Here is a 23,143-nt window from a genome sequence, read left to right as displayed (position 1 = left end):
GCAGAAACTCCGGTCATGACGCCTTAAATCACTTCAGCACGATCACAGAACCATTTAACACGTAGAACACATACGCCATACTAAACAGACCGCACGAGCGCGAGAACAAACGTCAGAAACTACGTGCGCACGCCAAGTTTCATCCTAGACGCCAGCGCTCGTGTCTCCCCTGGCGGAACGATTTCACCTCCAACGGGTGTAGGTTTCCGCCGCCGCCTCCCTTCACGGTCGCGCCCGCGTTCAGTTCGCGCTGCGCGCGAAACGTCTCTTTAATTGTTTGCGACGGCGCCTCTTCGGATGACCGGAAATTATTATTGTGTTGTTAACTGTCACGGCAACAATGTAAACATGAAAGGGTTGATGCCACTAGTGAAATTCTGCCGATTCACAAGAAAATGGTACGAAAAAAGCAGACGACAGACATGGATTACTGCGGTGCGCCGAACGAAGTAAACAACTGGCAAACGAAGCGAGCTCGTTCATTTATCACTCCTGAGTGTATGACGGTTTTTATATGCAACCCACATGAATTTAATAATTACTCGGTATATAATCCTTTCATTCATATAAGAACTTTCCGTTGTTCGATCAGCGTTTCCTGTCTTCTTTCTCGTGTTTCGTTTGTGTGTGCGCTGCCTAAGAATGCAAACCACTTCTGTTGTATACTTTAGAAAAGTTAACTGCTGGGCTAGTTGGTGATCTTGCATACTGAAAAGATTTTGCGCCAATAAACAACACACGCAAGAAAGACGACGACACCACGGGCGCCGCTACTTCAACTGTTTGATGAGGGTGAAAGCACTCGACATATATAGCCCTCCACAACACCGCGCATGCGTACAAGGCAACATGGAGTACAAGGTTTTATCAGAGTAGGCGCGATAGAAACTTCAGCTCAGCATCGTAAAGAAAAACCGACGTATCACTAACACAGTTTGGACCCGCTTTCTTGATGTAGAAGGCTTCCAATGTTTCACGCAATGTCTGATGCCTGCCTCTACACAAAATCCTCGCATCGCGGAAACGTGGAAAACAATCGGTGCAAGCGCTGCTGATCCACAAGTCGCTCACCTTCATTATTCTTTATACATTTTGCATATGTTCCCTAAGTCGGTCGTTGACACAACGCCCCGTCTGTCCAATGTAGGATTTCCCGCAGGACAGAGGAATTTCATATACCACGTTGGCACACTTTACGAAACGCTGGTCATGCTTCTTCCGACAGCCAGGCATTTGGCTTTCGCAAATTATGCGACGGCTTAGCTGGGCAAGCTTTTGGGGAGCGGAGAACACCACCGGTACATTATACCGGTTAGCCACTTTTTTGCGTGACTTTATGGATGTATGGAACCACTATAGGCCACTATTCTTTCTTCGGCTCTACCCTGCTTACCCCAGCCTTCAACTTCTTCAAAAGCGTTTCTGCCACAGGGACCATTGCAAGACCGACTCAGGGAAGCCAGCTGCAACGAGCCTGCCCAATTGGTTGTCAAAACTTGCTTGCATCTCATGGACACACGACTTCCGGAGCGATGACTCCAGGCAGAGGTTGGCGATGCTTCTTTTCACTACCTTTGAGTGGGCCGAATTGTACGGCAAGAGCCCTTTTTGCGCACGAGGGGAGTAAGCCCAACAAATGTGCCCACCTGAAAACGTTAACTGTAAATCTAAAAACTGAAGCAAACCATTACCCGGTAGCTCATAAGTAAAACAAAGCCCTTTCCCCAGGTTTCTAAAATCATCCAAAACACTGCTCACTGTAGCCTCATTCGAAACGGAGCACTGCTTGTTTAAAACCACTAAAAAGTCGTCCATGTAACGTACGAAACACTTTAAGGAATTTGTCATTAATAAAATGGTTAAAACGATCGTGAAGAGAGCGATCGACAGATGATAAAAAGATATTGCAAAGTATAGGGGCTATGCAAGAGCCTATGCATATGCCTTTCTTCTGCAGGTAAGGTTGCTCGTCAAACAAGATAAAAGTCAAACGAACATTTTGTGAGAAACTGCAAAAATGACCGCATCGTATATGTGCCGATAATTTTTCCGGCGGCACATACGATGTCGTTTCCAATTACCTGCTCAGCGTCACTTACATTACTATAAGCAGACGCTACCGTTTCGCCGCATTGCAGCCATAAAAATAATCGTCAAGCGTACCGATCTTCTTAAAGGCAAGCAATGGAGTCGTGCGGCGGCAGCAGCAGCTCGAGCAGGCGCAGACGCTCGAGGGGCGGAGTCGTGATCTGCGTCGTCTGCTACGGCGGCGCGCGCTGGCCGCATTGTCGGAAACACGACCTACTGTATAAGGTCGTGGTCGCGAAGCGTGCTACTGTCAGCTAGGGGCAGTGCACCGATTTATGTATGGATGTATGGAATCAGTACGTCGTATATGACTGTCCTGCACCTTTGAGCGATGAACTTACCTTCGAGGCGTATCAGTGGGCGTCGCACAACGCTTAGTAAACAATACCGGCTCATTTCACGCAGTAACGATGAGATCGGCACTGCAACTGACAGTAGAACGCTTCCCGACAATGCGGCCAGCGCGCGCCGCCGTAGCAGGCGATCACTTATCTCTTCCATTTCGCTTTAAAAATCACTTCACACACACACAGCAGACGACGCCGTTCAAGACCCCGCCCCTCGAGCACCTGCGCTTGCGCGAGCTGCTGCCGCCGCCTGACTCGAGCGCTCGCCGCATCGCGATGCAATGCGCTCCGAGTTTTCCCCTAAGCGTGAAACAGATTGTACATTGTCCTACGAATAAAACGTCCACGCACACACACGTAGACACACACCGCGCGCGGTACGAAACGTGCCCAAACACGCGCAGTGCAAGAGGCAATCAAGGCGGTGCGAACGAGAGATGGGAGAGGCGCACCACCCGCTAGTTGAATTTTGCCCCGCATGCGGCGCTCTTAACGCCGGCGCAGCTAAAAACTTCGTAAAGTAGTGACACTCTCCTCCTCCGCCTTCACTCCTCCTCGTTTCTCTCTCACGCTCCTTCCACGTCCGTGGCGCCGCCTACACTGCTCGAGCGTAGCAACGGCGCCAACATGCGCTCCTCGCCACTCCGCAGACGCTTCTCGGGCAAAAGTAGCGCTGATGTACGGCGCGAAGGCCCACGTGATGCTATTAGGCCAATAGCGACGCAGCGTCGGCCAGAGCGCACGAGGAGGCGGCGGCATTCTTCAAAGCGTGGCACTACTTTACGAAGTTTAAGGGGTTTTACGGCGCAGCAGCGCCGCTCGCGGTGCCGTTCTGCCATGCAAAACACTGCTTTCACCCAAGTCAGTACAGTATGGCGCTGCTCATAGGCGGCGCCACTGCGTTGACAATATGGCGGCGCCATATTGTCAACGCAGTGGTGTTATACGTTAAAACGGTGTTATACTGTGTTTCCGTTTGCCCAGTCTATTCCGTCGAGGCATGCAGGTGGCATGGCATCGCAGCCAGTGGGAATTTGGGTGCCATTTCGCTGCTACAGACGCTGGCTTTCTTGCTTAATGGGCCATTTAATGCTTTCACATCAAACCTATTATAAACGTACAATATATGGTAGAAAATGCAAGAGTGGTGGCCTTGCGATAAGCACAAATATTTGAATGAAGAATTGTCGCTGCAGCGGTGCACAAAGTCGGTGAGCCACCCCACCCATCCTTGCAGATGCATGCTGCGCAACCACTCCCACAAACGGCCGCGTTCTGCAGCACCCTAACAAAAACCACGGCTGAGCACACCCAGAGCGTGGTGCAAGAAAAGACCCAGACAGATGAATCATGGCCTCCGAGATTGCGCGCACTGGCTGGTTTTGCTCCGGTCGTCCCATTTGGCACGCTCCCCAGCCAAAAATTTCAAGCGGCGCACACGCACAGCTCCACCACAGTGCATAGTTCAGGAGCTCACTTGACACACGTGCTGCCTTTTGAGGAGCGAAGTGCAACTGACCATGGTCAGTAGGAGACCCCCCCTCTCTCACTCACTCACTCCCACACACACGCACACACACACAGAGTTAGAGAGACAGACGAAGCGGGAAATATAAAAGAAATAATTTAAATAGAAGATAAGACGAGTTCGTGGTACCCTGTGGCCCGCCCCATCGGCGCACGACTCCTCTGTTGAAATAAGCTAGTTATCATAGGCAACAGCATGGCTCTATTAGTGTCGCCGTGTCTGTCGGTTTCCTTTCACTAAACCCTCCCCATCCACCCAAACTTCTAACTTGGCATGTGGAGTACTGCTGTCAGTTATAACCCCATCCCTCACTTTTTATATTATTTTTATCACCAAAGATCAGTCGTAAAGCTAATGCCCGGGAGGGCCCCCAGTGCCACACTGTGGAATGCTGCATTTCTGTAGGAGGCGTTAGTGTCGCTGTGAAAGTGCAGCTATAAAATGTCCGTTCTGAGAAGGTTTGTAGGAGCGCAAGAGATAACAAGCTCTCTATATGGAAGGTTTATGACAAGTGCCCACCTTGTTCGTTTCTGTGAAAAGAAAATTTACCCAAGCTCTTATTTATGCCATGAGTGAATCTGCCAAATTTATGAATCAAGTACGACTCCCTTTGTTTTTGTTAACGGCGTGAATGGAAACCAAACTGGAGAAGTGCGACTTCATATTTGGTCGAATGAGTGTTGTGGAAGTTGAAGATGCTTTGAATATGGGAGATTTGGCAAAGCGTGAAAATGTGCTTTATGGTTGTATTGTGAACATATGCTTTATGGCTTATTTGCTATGGTTACTTAAGCACAGCCTGAATGAAGTTTCCGTCTGACCAATGTGCCACGTCACAGACGTCATAATGCAACATGTAAACCACATTGCTACTGTCACAGTCGAGATCTCCGATTGTAAAGGTGAAGTCAGTAAACGTTGCCTTAGCACTGTCAGATGTGGACGTGTGTTTGCACACATTGCAACATGGTTGGCAGCCTGAATGCTTTGCTTCCGTCACAGATATTTTGGCGCTGGTGAGCACATCCCTCAAGTTCCTCCCGACAGTACACCAGTCGCGCCAGGTTTCTGAAGATGGAGGACGAATGACTGCTCTGCCATATGTTATTAAAATGTTCAGACAAAATGTTGCTAACATGAGGTAAAACTAGTGAGTGGGTCAGAATAAGGTCTGTTTGATTTTCATCAGGACGAATGGTCCAGCCAGCCAAAATTAATTTTCTGTCCAGCGCTCGAGCTTTCTGAATGGCATCGTCCAACAATGGTATCCAGGTAGTCTTCACAGATCAAACTTGCTTCCTTGAACTTTTTGCTGTGGCTGTCGAATTCAGTAACATTGGAGCAAATATGACAATATCTATAAGCTTGTGAGTAAGGAATGCTTGTCAGTGTAGGTATTATTGGCAGTTGGTCGGCTTTTTATACAATGTTTTATAGAGGGAATCTCCCTTAATTTGTATAGTGACATCCAAAAAATGTATACTTGATTTCGAACAACTGTGTGTGAATGAATGAGATGGATGAATGCACATAAATGAAATCCAATATGAATTTTATAAGACTCATTTCGTCATGATGCCAAATGAAAAATATGTCGTCCAGGAATCCTTTATAAATTATAGGCTTCAATGGCTGGGATTGAAGAAAAGGCTCTTCAAGTGATGCCATGAAGAGGTTGGCATAGTTAGGCGCCATCTTTGTTCCCGTTGCAGCAGAGCCTATTGGTAGCCAACACTATAAACGGGACATAATGTAAATTTCAAATGCACTCCAGGTGTTCCAACTATTCTTGCTTTATATGACCAACACATCACAATTTAAGAATTTTGACTCTGGCCTTTATTCACATCATCTTGTCTTGCCTACAAGTCAGTCTCAATATAACTAGTGCATTCATTGCAATCCTGGAATGACCAAGTAAAAATATAAAAACAAAGCTGCATGTTGCAGTGCTGTTGACAATGGCAAAAACATTCTGATGTGAGAAAGTTAACATGCGTATAACAGAAAAACCTGTTTCCTTGTTGTATCAAAGTGCCTTTTAAATGCTGTCTCTACAGTTATGCACCAACAGTGTAGTTTCTTACAGTATTAATAATACTGCACTTTTTGCTTTGGCCGATCACAATTTCTCAACTATGCAATCTCAAAACAACAGCCAAACAAAAAGCACATGCTCGTTCGATCCGTTCACACACTTGAGACTTCCAATGCACCTACTAGCACTGCCGTAACAATAAATCTATGGAACACCAGTGACATTTATTCTCCTTGCCACAAGTAAGACATACCAGTACCGACAGCTAAAATTGTCAAGTATGTGTACAGGGTACCCCACATGAATTCACCAAACCTATAAAAAAAAAAAACATTGAAACCCATGTGGTTAAAACCAACATGATCAATTTCCGAGTCACTTCGTGCGAATAATTTTTTTATATTCTACCTACTAGAACTCATGGCTTGGCCCAGTGACCCCACTAATGCAAGAGGGCATCAGTTATGTTGAAAGGCGCTGTATTCATGTTGACCACAACTTTTTAATTTGATTCTGCGAGTTAAGGTCACTGGAGACAGTTCATGATATTGTTATATCCATGCATGAAACAGATGCGCATTGACGAGAAGAGAAGAGCAGTGGAACGGCGACTGTGTGGTGGCCCTTTGTTATTTGCGCTTGCCTTTAAAGTCTGAGTAATTATCTCCTGCTTTCATAACAATTAGGTGGAGGCACAGGTTAACCCTCGTAGTGATGGAGCCTATGTCGCTGCAATCTTGCCACAGCTGCCAACCTGCTGGGCTTTTGCCATCCCCATCTAACATGCCTGAGGAGGGACCCTCAGGCACCTAAATGTACCCCTCCTTCTGCTGCCTCAATTTGAACATGTGCAGGACTCCTGCAGCAAAGCAGATGCAGCAAGCACTTCTTTAGCCATATCTTTCACTTTATGTCAGTGCAAGGCATCTGGCCATCTAAAAGTTGACAAAATAATCGGGACACGCACTTAGTTGTGAAAGCAAGCTTCTTCTGAGGACAATGCACTTCTCACGCAGTTGCCTTCATCACACTGCTTAAGTCAAAAGGCAGATGCCATTCTAGAGTTATTTTTTTTCATCGTTTGCTCTTGGGACAGCTTCCAATCAGGCTGGTCCTAAGGCTTCCTAGAGTTACTGGAGAGCGTTGCCCAGTTAATCAATTGTGTTGTCTGATGTCTCAGCCTGCTGTTCGCTTGCCAGTTGCTGCTACTCTGTATATGCACCGATTTCACCTGCATGGCGAGTCCCTTTTTTTTTTTTTTTTGAGGTTGTGTTTGTGTGTGCATGTGTGGGTTGGTTCAACTTATGTGGGGCATCCTGTGCACAAAATACATGCACACAAATGCAGCTTATGGACTTGAAAATATGAGGCAGACTAGAAAAGTTCCCTAGCTATACTTGAAGTTCACAATGCACATCAAACAGCCCTAGAGGTCTTATTACAGAAACATATGCATCTTGTTGTTCACACTGAGAACAGGGATACTATTGGTGCCAAAACATAGCAGGGTGCAAGACTTGCGAAAAAGTTGTATTTTCATAAATCTTAGGCATGCAGCCTGCAATAGAGACTTCATATTTGCAGTACTGTGTGCTGTCAGAACTGTGTTCACTTTTTTGGAAGCTGCACATCCAATTCTGCACAAGAATATCACTTTCTCACGAAAGCTGCACCACATGAACTTTGGTGCCGACAGTGCATGCAGCACCCTCCCTGGTGTCTTCAAAGAATTGAACCTTGCTTTTAAAAAATGAATTCATGCAGCCTATCTATACTATTCTTTAGAACTGCCATTTTTTTTCACATTTGCTGGAACATGTCGAGATAGAGGTAAAACATAAAATGCCTTCATTATAATGGAAACAGAATCTAGTCATACTGTCAAACACTAATGAATCTAGGCTGTCCAGTACTCATTTTGATGTATCTACTGACCAGACCATCATGCTGAATATGTTGACTGAGGCACAAAACAACTACTATTAGGAAAAATCCATGAGAGGGCACTTCATTAGAATGTTCTGAAATACTGTACAATGCTCTAGCACATCATTAGGCGCTCGTGCTTGTGCTGTAAGGCGTATAAGTGGGGGTGGGGTGGGAATTCACTGCAATACACCTAGAACTATATTCAATTTCAGAATAAATCATAAAGAAGACATTACTGTTTCTGAAACAGCTGAACAATGCTAATCAATGCCTTGAACACACCTGAAAAATTTAGGACAGAATATGTACACTAGGAACACCACACATAACAAGGAGCAGTAAATTTTATGCAGAACACTGACTGAAATACATGCATATAGTACTGACAATTTCTTACGTAAATGACGTTATTTAAGTTAATCTGTACACTGCAAGGCAACTTGCCAACATGTTAGCTCAAATGAAAAACATACTGCATAAGTACAGTGGCTTCACTACTGAAATTTTTCTCAAATTAAATCTTTACTATGCTTTCAATTATGCATTTCAGAGTGACCTCCTTAGTTCTAGCAAGACAACAAAAATTGTGTGTGTGTTTTGCTTAGCGAAGAGCTAAAATTCCGATCAACATGCTGAAATTATTTCGAGCAGGCTTTTCAATTAAACAATGCAACATAAAAGAATATATTTCTGCCAAAAATTTTCATTCCTTTAGTTTCTTTGATACAACCCCTTATATCCACATTGAATTTTTTTTTATATATTTACATGCAATGTGAAATTACTCAAACAGGCAATGATCATAAGGATCCACACAGACTGGCTCACATATTGTCTCACTGCAGCAAGTTTAACTAATTGTGCAGTCAAGATTTGTGTTCGGTAGGTCATCGACTGTCATTGCCACAGCCTTTATGAGGTAGGTCATGGTACCATAACAACCACTAGGTGCAGAGTCATAGAAGTGCTGGCAAAGATTGGCCACTTTGTTGCAGTGGCTTTTAGGGACACCGTCTGTGGCACAACATAAGGTGGCATCACCATGGCAAAGTTTCTGCAAAAGAATGAATTGAAAGTTCTCATGAAGAGGAGGAGTGCACATTTTTCTGTATCACTGTCTAACATCAGCTCCATAAAGCAAGATGGTCTTGGAGTAGAAAAAAAAAAACAATGCAGAGCCTGTGTTTGAAATAAATTGCTTACCTGATCCTCCAAGAACACCTTATAGGCATGCTGTACCAGGCCATCCACACTTATCACTTTGTTGATAAATGTGACAACATTATGCTCAGCCAGAAGGGTAAGCACCATGATGGCTTCGACCATCAGCTGACGATACTCTGGCTGTGGGATGCAGTTCAGCACATGCTCAAACTCCAGGGCAAACTTAAGCTCACCTTGTGTCATCTGAAACAAAAGGTCCTTTTACTGGGTATGAGCAAAAATATAAATCTCAATTCCAAATGCATTTGAATACAATATCACTGAAGAGTGGTAGAAAAAGTAAAGTGCTGAATTCAAATACTCAATTCCTCCCAAATGAGAATATCTATATCATTATCTTAACCACAGGATTTTAGTGTGGCTGGAATGGTACTCTATTGGCAAGAAAGTAAAAGCCAGCCAGCCACTGCTGGCCACAGTCTGCTGGCCTCTACTTTTTAAATGAAAGAGAGTGAACAAAATCATACAAAAACAATTCAACAAAGCAATTAACATTAATATTGCAATGCCAATATCACTTGATAGAGAACAATAATACACTGCACAGAAAAAATGTGAAACCTTAGACAGGATAGTTCAAGTGGAATGTTGCTCACTCATTGGCATGGTACAGTCTTGATAGCTATGGCCAAGCATGGCTGTTTTTTTACTAGCAGTATCAAGTTGCAACCTTTAATATTTACTGCATTAGCACCACCAAAGCTTATCCTGCATGGGTGCCATGAACCATACAGCATGTGGTACATGTGTGCATGAGCCACTGAATCCAGGCAACATGCTTGGTGTTCATGCAGTCTTTGCTTTTAGGATAGTGTATCTGCCTGTTGTAGAAAGATGCATTCATTATCTGTGCAAATGACTACTTGTGGCATTTAAATTGAATTGTGTGGTTCTACGTGCCAAACCCACTATTTCATTATGAGGTGTCCCATAGTGGCAGACTGCAGATTAATTTTGACCACCTGGGGTTTTTTAATGTGCACCCAACGCATGGTACATGGACATTTTTGCGTTTCGCCCCCATCGAAATGTGGGCCGGTGGCTGCTATTTGATCCCGCGACCTCGTACTTAGCAGTGCAACACCATAGCCACTGAGCCACCACGGCGGGTTACTTGTGACAATTACCTAATAGATTATTAAGAAGGTACCCTCATGCAATTCTTGTAAGCATCTCTATAGTGCTGCTTCTTCTGAGCTTGGTTACAAGGCCATGTACTTATCCTGAATGCCACGTCAGCAAAATGATAAATGCGTGAGTCAGATAAAACTATCTAGCCATTCAAAAACTTGTATGTATGCACATCCCAACCCTAATTAGTAACTTTTAGAAACATGTTTTGTGACTGCAGTTAGTAGTGGAAAAATGGTTATGGCAATGAAATGCATGTTAACCAAGCTGAGCAGCATTTATGTTAAGTGTTGCCTAATGAGGAACTCCACTGACAAAGTTAAAATAGATCTTTCACTATTTTGGACGATGATGATGCAAAGTATGTGTTGCAAATATTAGCAATTCGCTAATTACAAACCATCCCACAGGAGAATGGGTCTCTATGAAATATAACAAAAACAACAGATTTACCCACATCCTTATATATGCATGCTTTCCAGGTTACTGGTTTTAAGGAAATTAGTAGCCAAAATGAAGAGCAGTTACAGTGTTCTTCATGGATGCACAAACAGAAGCTCCATTATGCTTCTACAACTGCCCTTGGACCATTACCAATAAATCAGAACTTAAAATGAAGGGGAGACTTTGCTAAAAGCCAACATGCTTGAGTGTCCTGCTTGCTTATGAATGGCCTCTACACCACCTCCAACAATTTAAAAATATTTTAAAGTAAACAAGTACATTGTGTGCAGAATGTCATGCTATCATCTTTGGTGGATAACACAAGCTATGCACAGCGCAGAAGCTACATAGAGGTGGTCCCCTCTCATACGCACAAAACATCTTCGCTGTCACGCCAAGAACAAATAGGCAAAAGGTGCAGCTTACTACACTTCTACATCAGCTCGCATCTTATTGTGAAAAAAGCAACTACATTCGTGCTTGTTGGAAGAATGAAATAATTTTGCTGGCCGCACTGGCGATGGCAGACACCTGAACATTGGCCAGAAAGGGGGACAGTGTAATGAAGAGGGAACATAATTGTAGAAAGCACAAAGTGGAGAGCAAAAAAGGACAAAACACCTATTTACAATAATTACAGTATTTACAATAGTAAATATTAGGGCAATTTGCTAAAGACATTTTGCCTCCCATACAGGGGATAAACCGGCTAGCGGGCAATTAATACCTCTGTCCCACGAGCATGCAAAAACTCTTTTACATAAGCGGTCTTTTACCAAGTTGAAAGACTTTTTAATGAAGAGGTGTTGCGCAGCAGACACACTGCATCGACAATCTCTTTTCAGTGTTTCCTTCTGGACACGCTACCGAAAGCGTAGTGCTCGAAACAAAATTAGCATTCGAAACAAAATTGGCTAGCGTTCGAAACAAAATTGGCCAAAATAAGCTTGTGAATCTCGAAATATAAAGTGAGGACTTATTGCATTACATGTTTTTCAATTAAATTTAACAAGGTGAGATTAAGAAATGTTAATGTCTCGTCCATGCGGAACACGTCGCAAGTGTCATCGCATGCCATCCCTGAACAATTCGACCTTCTTACGAGATTACAAATGAAAATGAGCTTTGCTGGGTTTATTATATCTTCTGTGAGAGATAAAGTTATTTTTTATAATGAGCCTAGGTGACAGAAAAACACACATTTGCTTATTTTTCTTTAATATATGATAATTGCTGGCACCATTGGTTTCGAGACTACTCCTTTTTGGCTGTAAAAAAGATAGACAAACTCCGCTTCCAAAAAAAAGACCACTTCTCAAAAGACATCGCTTCCCGTCGTGTGCCTGCAGGCGAAACTCTTTTCTGGGAGAAGTCTTTTTGCTCGAAAGACTTCGAGTGCCTGTGTGACAGGAGTGTAAGAGAGCCCATTTCAAGAGGTGCAAGCCAATGAGCTATTGTATCTAGTAAGATTCCAGAAATTTTCGGGAGCCTAAGCTTCACTCACGGCCAGTGTCGAGGCATTCTTGAAGTGAACACACAAGCTCATCCGCGTCGCTGCTCCCCCCAGGCGTGTATGCCTATGACAGGCACATAAAAATTACAGGATTGGAGAGAGAGAAATGCTTTATTGAAGGAAAAATCAACACGCATACAAAATGCTGTCTGAAGTGACTGCACATTTTTCTTTGTTTAAAAAATGATGACTTTGTAATTCTCTGGAGAATGACCAGTCCTTGCTTTCTGTCTGTCACCAGTTGCACACACCAAGTGCACCACGAGATCCTTTTTGGATAAAATATGTACAGCCTGACCTTGCTGCTGGCAAGCATATTTGAGGCATGGACACAGAGCCGACCAAAAAAAAAAAGAAAAAAAGGTTCCAGCTGAGGAACCCCCCTTCTCCATCCAATGTTTAGGACCTCTATGTTAAGGATCAAACTCTTTGTACCAAAGGGGGTGCAGGGAATGCACCACTTTTGGAGAGAAACGTAGGAGAAAGGTGTTGCCCAGTGCCTGTAGCAAGCAGAACATTGTGGCCCTACCCATGATGCACCTCTATCTTATTCCAGATCGTGTTAACTATAAATGTTGAGGGGAGATAAGCGCTAAAAATTCCACACACGGAGAAAGATGGGATGAGCCCATGCTTAAAACTTGGGGGCATTGTTGCTCCCCACCAGGCCTTCGTTGCGTCTAAGAGCTTCTAATTTGTGGTACTTGACCGAATCGTCGACCACTCTGCACAGAAAATATGATACTATCGAAGTTCTAGCGCAAAGGTTCGTTCTTGCATTTTTAAATGTAGAATACTATAGCATGCCCACAATGCAGGAAGTGCAATTGAGTGGTAGGCAACTTGCAAAATAGTGCCTGCCTTCTTCTGTATGTAACTGTGGTCGAACCACTCACTAGAAGATCTTGTTGGAAAACAACACTTAGCTCCGCGGTTACCTTGGCTGCAACAAGTTTGGGCTGCATACAAAAAGACACAAGACCGTGCGCGGTGTTAGATATGGACCATTTCTCAGCATCAGTTAAGTTATCCGAGTGCAACCCCTCGCCGACGTTTTCCAATTGTGGTGTGCAGGTGAGCGTCAACCGTGTTACCAGACCCGCCAGACAGGCTGGTTAGCCTGCCCTCGTGTGTCATGCAAGGAGCTTTTGTCTTCCCCCCGGGTGACACTTGCCGAAAGTGCACATGGAGGGCACATTTCGAGGTGGTTGACCTTAGTCCTGAGAAAAGTAGCTTTGGAGCATTGAAAGGCCATTCACAGACGACTAGGTGAGGAGATAACACAGGACGGATGCAGCCGTACAAGGGTAGAGCGCAGCACTTGCACGCAACACGACACCACTTGCACGGGCCCTACGATTGTAGGAAAATTACGACACCTGTACGAGCTCGACGACTGCCTGAAAGTGACGTGACTCTGACGGACTGAAGGGGTTATAAGTGAGAGAACCATCGGAAAGGGAGATGTTCAGAGACATTCTTCTTGCCACGGGCCACAGCGTACGATTTGCTGCTGGCTGTCGATGACTTCTTACTGTTATTTCAATTGTTCCCAAGTCCTCTACATAATGTAAATAAACCTGTTCTCAAAGTCCACCTCACCATTGGCCAACTCCCATACTAAACGGCAAGATCTAACAGCGGTCTTTTTGTTTGGCCCTGTTTTTAGCGCTATTCGTTTTACCAAGTCATGAACCAACTTGGTCATCAACATACATTATATAAATGCATCGATTTAAACTAAATGTTATAGTTTTTAATATCATTTTTAAAAATATCATAAGGATGTTAGCGTAATGTGATGTGAAGTGGCTGCATGCCTTAACAAAAAAACCTTTTAACAGAGGTTAAGCAAACTGTTTCGGCAACGTAAAAACGTGCATACTCCTTGTTAAAGATTTCTTTTCTGTGGAGGGCTAGGAGTCTGTCTTTGCAAGGTGTACACCCCTCCCCCCCCCCCCAAGGCACACACAGAGACAGAGAGACCGATACAGAGCTAAAGGAGGGGGAGGAGGGGTAGCATACAGCAAAGAACGCTCTAAATAAATTTCTGGCTAAGCCACTGATGTCACCATATGGGCCCACTACCCTGGTGAGCGTTTCGAGATGGGTGCACAATACAGGGCCTAACGCTGCACAGGACTAACACTGCAGGAACGCATAGGCAGCAGTGGACAAAGACTACCATGAACAGTGTTGCCATTTTAGCAATTTTGCTGCTGGATCTAACAATTTTTTTTTGTTAAGCAACAAACGTTTTTTTTTTTTCTATGTTTAGCTGCCAGCATAATTTTTTTAGTGACAGACTTGACAATTGTGCGACATTTTGGCGACAATGAAGTTATGAAAGTTGCTCCGAAAACTGCTGTCTAGATCGCACTTTGTTATTCAAGAGTTACAAGCAGGCAGCTGAAACTGGCTGTACGGTGCATGAGCATTATGATCACGTGAAAGCAACCACACTTAGCACTTGCAGAAGCTACACACTGTGGTTAAGGCAAATCAGTTCTATGAAAAGAAAAATATTTTATCCACCTGGACTGTAGCATGAAGCTACAAAAGAAACCTATACAAGTTTCTTCAGAAAGAAAGCTTCGCAGTTGAAGAAAAATTCGTTCTGATTTGAGGGGGACCAATGCCTTTAGGGAGCAGTCGCTCTATCATATGAGCTAACCAGGAGACCAGCTGATCAAAGCACAAGGCCGAGTTGACTAACAACTCAAGGCATAGGGACATTGAATATGGCAAATCAGTTCTTTGAAAGTACACAAGGTGGAGGAAGTTTCATGAAAGGAAAAACTGTTTTATTCACCTGGACTGTAGCATAAAGCTACAAAACAAACCTATACAGGTTTCGTCAGAAAGAAAGCTTTGCAGTTGAAAAATTTGTCCTGATCTGAGGGGGACCAATGCCTTTCAGGGGGCAGTCGCTCTATCATATGAGCTAACCAGGAGACCAGCTGATCACAGGACAAGGCCGAGTTGACTAACAACTCAAGGCATAGGGACATTGAATATGGCAAATCAGTTCTTTGAAAGTACACAAGGTGGAGGAAGTTTCATGAAAGGAAAAACTGTTTTATTCACCTGGACTGTAGCATAAAGCTACAAAACAAACCGATACAGGTTTCGTCAGAAAGCTTTGCAGTTGAAAAATTTGTCCTGATCTGAGGGGGACCAATGCCTTTCAGGGGGCAGTCGCTCTATCATATGAGCTAACCAGGAGACCAGCTGATTACATGACAAGGTCGAATTGATTGACAACTCAAGGCGTAGGGACATTGAATATGGCAAATCAGTCCTTGAAAGTAGGCAAGGTGGAGGAAGCGTCATGAAAAGGAAAAATTAGCATCCACCTGGACTGTAGCACGAAACTACACATAGCTTCATGCTACTTGTAGCTTTTTTTTATCATAACAATTGTTCTCTTTCATGCTGTGGTAAATTCATGTTTTTAAAGAATTATTTATAAAACAGGTTAGAATGGGTCTAAATGCTGCTGTTGCTGCAGTTTCACTATATATGTTCAATGGGTGGACGTGAGCAGGTGTAGCAGTAATATAAATTACCATTTGGTAATAAATATTGTGGTGAGATATAGAACTGAATAATGCAACATAGCTGCAGAAAGGAGTATGGCATGTCATAGCAATGGGCCTCATTCACACGAAGCTCCAGTGAATCTGTATGCACTGCTTTCGTTTCTCACGGCTTTCGGATAAATAAATACTGCATGGAGCTTTCAAGCGGAATGAAAGATGGTAGTGTAGTATTTAACCTGTATAAAGGTCACATAATCGTCATTCACCATAACAACATGAACAAGAGCGTGTCACCCAATTTAGTTCTCTAGCACTACTAGAAAATTTGCAAAGATAGGTAATGTGGACCTAGTGCGCTTTCATGCTAAGAAAACCAAGTGTCAGAAATCAAGAAAATGTCACCTGTTGTGAATTGCCATTTTGCAAACATATTATTAAAGTTAAAGCTCTCTGCACCCTGCTGTTAAAATTACTGTTTATTCTACACCTGCATGGACATTGGAGGATCGAAGACATTTCGGTAGAAGCATTACATCATACTAGCTTACCCGATGGGGTTTCAAACCCCCTACAATATTTAAATGTTACTTGACAGCTTTAGCCACAGTTTTAGTGAGCACTTTAGCAACAGAATATATAGTGAAAGCTTAACTACTTATTTGTTTCTGTTTAGCGACACGCTCGAAGAAAGGTTGGCAACAATGAGCATGGAGTTCCAATAACAAGAAGTAGACTATAAAGTTTCTAAACAAATACCCTAAAGGGAAATGTGGCGCTGGTGTCTACGGGAATTCTCCTGAGCGTCGCCTCAACCTACATGGGAATAATGGGAAGTACAGGCTTCGGATTGACTTTGATCTTTGGACTAGTGGCATTTGCTAGTGGCGGAGTAAATGTGTAAATTGTGTAATTTATATTATCGCATAAAATCTAATTTTATTTCTGCAGTATCTGATACAATACACAACGCATTACATAAGCTTTGTATGACTTTGACATTGAAGCACGGTTTTATAGAGGCTAGAAGGTTATCCTAGTGTCATGAAGGCATGAGTCGACTTGAAATACTTTGCTATGTTCCGGCAGATGGCGCCAGCGCTTGTTGGCGGGTTGCTCTTGCGGGCTCCGGCGCGCTTTTCAGCGGGCGCTTGCAAGTAACTGGCGCTTTCCACCGATTTGCAAGTTCAGAAAACAGGCATGCAATAATCCATGAGGGCCAGTCAACCTTACAAAATTAGCGAGCATGCTTATCGTGACGAGCGGTGAAATAAAACTTTGTTTTGGGTTAGTTCGCCCATAGTGGTTATGACGGCAGCGTAACCGAGATGAAGAGACACAGAAACGAGACGTTGTGCTCGTGATGTGTTTCTATGTGCCTTGTCTTCGTCTCTATTGCGCTACCATTTTAACTAGAGTGACAGAAGCTACGCAAGCAGCAGTAATAAAACAGGATTGGTATTTTTTTTTTCTATGGGAAATGCGACACCATGGAATCAGCCCATAAATGTGCAGAGAGGAAATTGAACGCATTCTGTTCGTCTCGTGCATATAGTTTATTGCAGCTTTACAAAATTGCATACTATGGTCCACAAAAACGCTGTCTGGGGAGCGCTTTCAAAACTTATGTCACAAGTTTCTTTTTTTTTTTATTGCACAACGAAGGTAGGTATGTACAAAAAGGTGCGCCAATCTGTCAAGCCAGTCATAGGCTTTTTGGGTGCACCCCTAACATCCCTGATGTTGAAATAAAGGTATTTGTATTTGTAAATAAAAAAAAAAAGTGGGGAGCATTTTCGCGACTGTCGCTCTACTAGCATCACCTCATTTTCAGGAGCTTCTGCTTTTCTCTTTTTGTGTTCCGTTTCATATTCTTTGCTTTTGCAAAGAAGTGCAGCCTCGTCAGTGCATAGAACTTTATTATGTTTGTTGTCAAACTCTGCCCAGGCTCACTGCAACCCACTCCTTTAAGCTTCGCTCCCTGAAGGAAATGCAGAAAGCAGGCCACGCTTTCAGCATGAAGCTGACTCCTGCTGAGATACACAGTATATGTGTCCTCAACTTTACAAACAAGCTCCTCAACTGCTTTGGAAGTGTAGATCATGCCCCCATGATCAAACTGCCTTGTTAGTATGGAATATCCATCACAATAATCTGCTTGTAAGGGCAAAATACAAAAGCGAAAGGCACACTCTGGGTGTGGAAATTTTTTTAAAAACTTTCTGACAACATATATAGCCAGCTATATAATATAATAGTCTACTGTCACTGTGCTTTTCAACACAGTTGTCATGATCCAACTGCTCAATTGCCTTGTGTTTTTAACACAGATTCTGCACACTCCAAATTGCCATCATCCAATAGCTCATCAATAATTTCTGTTAGGTGGTGTTAGGGTTGGCGTCGGACACCACGGGCGATATGTCATCCCCCTACCCTCTACTTGGTCGGAGCCCACGGGCGACAGGTCATTCACCCTACCTACCACTAGGCCAGAGCCCACGGGCGACAGGTCGTTACCCCTACCCTCTACTTGGTCGGAGCCCACGGGCGACAGGTCATTCACCCTACCTTCTACTAGGCCGGAGCCCACGGGTGACAGGTCGTTCCCCCTACCTTCTACTAGGCCTGAGCCCACGGGTGACAGGTCATTCACCCGACCTTCTCCCGGATTCGTCGAAAAGAGGATCAACTTCTCCCTCCCATGCTCGGTAATGCAGGAGGAGGGGCCCTCTCTCTGTGCCTTTCACGTGTCATCGATGGAAGCAAGATCCTGCCCACACTTGTAAAGAGCCTATTTAAGGGGCTCCGAAATGTACTTTTGATATACGTCATACTTCATGCTCTTCTTATTTTCTTTCAACTACCTTTGAATAAACAGTGCAAGTTTCGCACTAGCAAATCGTCCCGCCCTTGCTCGGTCGCCATGGTCTACCGGATGCCTGCAGCCCGCCGACAACGCCACGCTACCCAATAAGTAATGTCGGTCGAGCTTCGATAGGCAGGAGTCGCTACTTCTCGGCAGCAGTACGGTACGCTACCCTGGAGTACGCAACAAACTGGTGGCAGCGGTGGGATCGCCCCTGAAGTGCAACAGTGGTCAGTCTTTCGTTTTCCAACATCAGATGGCTTTAAGAGTGCGGTTACAAAGTCTCCTGGTGAGTTCCCATTTTTAGGAGGCCTTGTCAGACTGTAGAATGACGAGCTGTTTATTGTAATTTTATTAAAAACTGTTCAGCTGAAGGATGGTCGTTACAACCAAAAGATTGCCTTACGACACCAAACATATTTTCCATTTTGTACTGATTAAGATTAGCTGTTAACAAGTACTTGTAGCGTTGTGAGCTACTTAAGTAGTCTAAAAGGGACAGAGCACTTTTTATGGTCACACGCAGACCAAGGGCAGTTCCCGGGCTAAGAACCCGCCACCACGCTTGGCGGCATAATCTTCCCATTCTGCAAGGAATGCAATGAACTCTTCAAGAAACTTTGCACTTGGAGAGTTGGGTCGGAGGCCTTTAGATTGTGTTCTTGAAGTCATTATAAATATTACCCTTTCCATAAGCTTAACAAACTCTTTTGTAGGCTCAGTTGTTCTAAAGTGTCTGTCTAACTGAACTTTATAGAAAAAAATCCCCTTTAGCACCTCCTCGCTAAATAGCTGGAAGGCTAAGTTCATGCGCATTACTTCAAACGCATTTGAATCAATGTACGAGCAAGTAATGTGTGGCATTATTTTGAGTTAGTGAAAACATGTTCAAGGCACTGTCACAGAAGTTCAGCACGTTGCATCGCACCAAGCAATGGCACTACGGTGTTAACGTAAATAAAGGCTGGAACAAAGTGAACTACGTCGGTGCACGTGCTACCCAAAACTGTCGACGACTTGTGTCTGCATTCCTTCGGCTGGCGTCAGTAACCCGCCACAGGAGCGCAGCGCCCTCTTCGAACTACCCCGCCAAGCATCCAAACTGGTTTCTCCGGCACTTCGGGAAAGGACGCCCGCTCCCGACACTAGGAGAACCTTTTTAGCCTCTATAACGGTTTGCCACCAGGGCACACCAGGGTATGCATTCTTTTGCAATTCTGTTCTCGATTTAGCGCCAGAGAATAATTATTTATTTATTTTTACAACAGCAATAACAAGAGTGCATGTACTTATATGGATATACTCATCAAGTATTTATGGAAATAAAAATTTTGTATTGTGAGAAAGTGTTGCGCCTTTGAGAGGAATGCTACAAGTGTCGTCTGCTACAACACCTGCTCACTGCGAATACGAGACTTTTCTCGCAGACGACAGGCACTTGCAAACTCTCTCGCTTTTTCGAAAGGCTGCGTCGGCTGTCACGATTGGTGAACGTCTTCAAGTACTTTTAAGCACATCAGCTGCAGTGCTAGCTAGGACGCTTGTGGCCTCTTGCGAGTATACTTCATTATATTTTATATTGACGTACCGCTTCTGAAGCATCCACCAGCAGCTGTTATGGCGTGGCTTTGCGCTTACAAATTTTGCGACAGCAGACTACAGCCAGGAAGCAGCAACATTTCCTACCACAAGTAAGTTTGCGTTCTCAAAGTCCTAAAACACACATTTCAATGAGCACATAAATGAGCAATGTGTAATGAAGCCCTGAATAAAGTTTGATTGTCAAGCCAATGGAAGCAACTGTCTGTCTTGTATCAGTAGTGTCTTCCTTTTGCTCTTCTGAAGTTTCATAAAGCACGTAACGTAAACCAAGGTCAAAATGGTTAAAACATGTTCTTTCAACATTTACGATGCCGTCGCTTTCTCATCAGGGCTTCGACCCCATACCACGACACAAACATCGGCCCAACCGCTGCAGCCCAGCGTGCTATCGCCAGTTCGAGCAACAGAACAAAGGCACAGAGCTTTGCATCGCACCGTCCCACTGCGGGTTATAGCAATTTCACTTGGAGTGAAACCAAAATTGCCAAAAAAATATCTGTAGACTAGTTCGCCAGCCAACAGAAAACCAATCCGTAGCCTGTATTTCCCATAATTCCCATGATAGTTGAACAATCGCAGCGCCAGATTTCCCTCTAGTTATAGTAATATGAAACTCTATGAAGTAGACAGTGTTTTCATCTCACATAAAAAATCAAGTATACTGACGTGGCATACAATGATGACACAGTCTCCGCGTATCTCAGACATCTGAATGCAGTGCAAAAGAGAAAACACTGCTGAAAAAGGAGCAGCAATGGGGAATGAGAAACAATGATGGCATTTACAAAGGTCGCCAAATGCCTATAACTTTATAGCATCGTATTGAAATTTTTTTGATAGCATGTTCAGCACATATTAGCATAACTGCATAGGGATTTTTAAAATGCCTACTTTTCAACATAGAAATACGTTTCATGGTAGTAGTTCTTAAGCATAATCTGCAGCATCGATGCTGCACAACGCTTGCTTGATCAAGACACAAACCACGACCTGTGTGTGACAGCCAATTAACTGCACATCATCATGCATCTGGGGCAGGCTTTAACAAATCTGTGGATTCAGCAATGAATCCACTTATGCTGAAGTAGTAAGAACTGGAAGAAGCATGAGAAATAGCAAGGAATTAAATTTTACAAACCTCCTTTGTCAGGTGCTGGGAGAGCACTTTACCTTCTATAGAGAGGCCTACACACTGCAAGAAAAATGTGAAAATTCAATATTTACAAGATTAATGGTTCAACTAAAAAACCTAACAAAGATGCACCACAAGTGCCTGCAATGTGCTCACCCTCTCAAGCAACTTCCAGGCTCTTGGGTAAAAGCCCATTGGCACTCTATTAAGTGCACCATCCAGTCTTCGTCTGCGGATCCACTGACCTTGGCGGTCAAAAGTTTCATCCTGCTTCTTTGTACTTGTGACAATACTGTCTCTCATCGTATGCTGCAGGGCCTGCTGAAAAAATTAAGTTAAAAAATAAAGAAAATGAAAAAATAGAAAGGAAACCTGTAAACCAGCTATGCAATTATTAAAGAATGGCAATTAAGAGCACTGACTTTCAACTGGTTAGACTGACATAATGAAAGCGTGAAAACTGATATTTACAAACAAGCATTATGTATGCCTGTCCACTGTGTCTGCACTGTTGTGGACCAAGTTCTCAAAGTACAATGAAGTACTCTTTAAGGATGCTTCATAAACCTGTGGCATTCAAATATTAATAATGGTCAGACATCAATATTACAAACTAGGATATAACAAAGTAAATCTAAAATGTTCCTCAGCAATATCAGTATGTAATGAATATATACTGGTACGATGGGGTGCATTTATTTAAAGATGAATTGATGAAAAGGGGCCGTGCCGACACCGAACTGCTGCAAAGACAAACGCACTTTGTTCTCCTCTTCTTTCGTCCTTGCTGTAGCTTTCGCGTAACACTCCTCCCTTCACAGTAAAGCCCACTGGGCGAGTAACTGTTACGTCCACTCGGAGTCACAGGGATGACAGCGTTTCAGGCAGGTGACGTAAACAAGCTGCGTCTTCTTAGACTGGTGGCCATTAGAAACGAGATGAGCAATCGAAAAGGTCACATCACTTAGGTGATTGGTGATGACGAAAGGCCCGGTGTAACGGGCTAGAAACTTCTGGCACAGGCCGCGCTTGCGAAGTGGTGTCCAAAGCCATACTATGTCCCCTTTGTAGTACAACACATTCTTATGTCGTGAATTGTAGCTGATCTTGGAGCGGTCCTGGGATGTCAACGTACACAGCTGAGTTACGCGGCATGCTTCCTCAGTGTGGCAGAGAGTCTGGGCAATAAGAGTCCGAATGAGGAGTAAAAGGTAGAATGGTGTCAAGGAAGCTGCGGGGTGGTCTGACATAAAGTAGATAGAAAGGACTGTAGCCGGTAGTTTCATGCTTTGCGGTGTTGTAGGAGTATGTGATAAAAGGCAAGATGTCATTGCAATTTTTGTGCCTGGAATCGACGTACATTGCAAGCATGTTGATCAATATTCTGTAAGCGCGCTCGACCAAACCATTTGTCTTTGGGTGATACGTGGTCGCATGGTGAAACTGGCAAGCACAGAGACACCACAGCTTTTCGACTACGTCGGCCATGAACTGGTGACCACGATCACTCACAATAACACGAGGGGGTCCATGATACAGTATAACGGAGGACAGGAGGAAGCTCGAAATATCAAGAGCCGTGACCGTTGGCGTCGCTGCGGCTTCAGCATAACGCGTCAGATGGTCAACGCAGACTATAATCCAACGTTGTTGGATTATAGTCTGCTCTTCCCGGAAAGTGGCCAGGTCGAGAAAAAGAATGTCGTCGATGGCGGCCAGAAACTCATCGAAATTGTCGGCGTCACATGCACTTGTTGGT

The 23,143-nt window shown here is 43.9% G+C and overlaps 1 protein-coding gene across 1 annotated transcript in view; it reads right to left on the bottom strand.

Annotated features, from left to right (window-relative positions):
- Positions 1 to 8,258: 8,258 nt before the first annotated feature.
- Positions 8,259 to 23,143, bottom strand: part of LOC142580923 (putative phosphorylase b kinase regulatory subunit alpha) — a 123,157-nt gene continuing 108,272 nt past the window's right edge. The window contains exons 27-30 of the mRNA XM_075691182.1: positions 21,541 to 21,705; positions 21,391 to 21,444; positions 9,134 to 9,337; positions 8,259 to 8,984 (exon numbers count right to left, since the gene is read on the bottom strand). Of these exons, the coding sequence (XP_075547297.1) occupies positions 8,781 to 8,984; positions 9,134 to 9,337; positions 21,391 to 21,444; positions 21,541 to 21,705 (627 nt within the window). The 3' untranslated portion in view covers positions 8,259 to 8,780. The remainder of the gene's footprint in view (positions 8,985 to 9,133; positions 9,338 to 21,390; positions 21,445 to 21,540; positions 21,706 to 23,143) is intronic.

Source organism: Dermacentor variabilis, chromosome 1, assembly GCF_050947875.1.
Source record: "Dermacentor variabilis isolate Ectoservices chromosome 1, ASM5094787v1, whole genome shotgun sequence".
Classification (NCBI taxonomy): domain Eukaryota; kingdom Metazoa; phylum Arthropoda; class Arachnida; order Ixodida; family Ixodidae; genus Dermacentor; species Dermacentor variabilis.
Note: the sequence above shows the minus strand (reverse complement) of the source record. Positions and strands in the feature narration are given on the sequence as shown.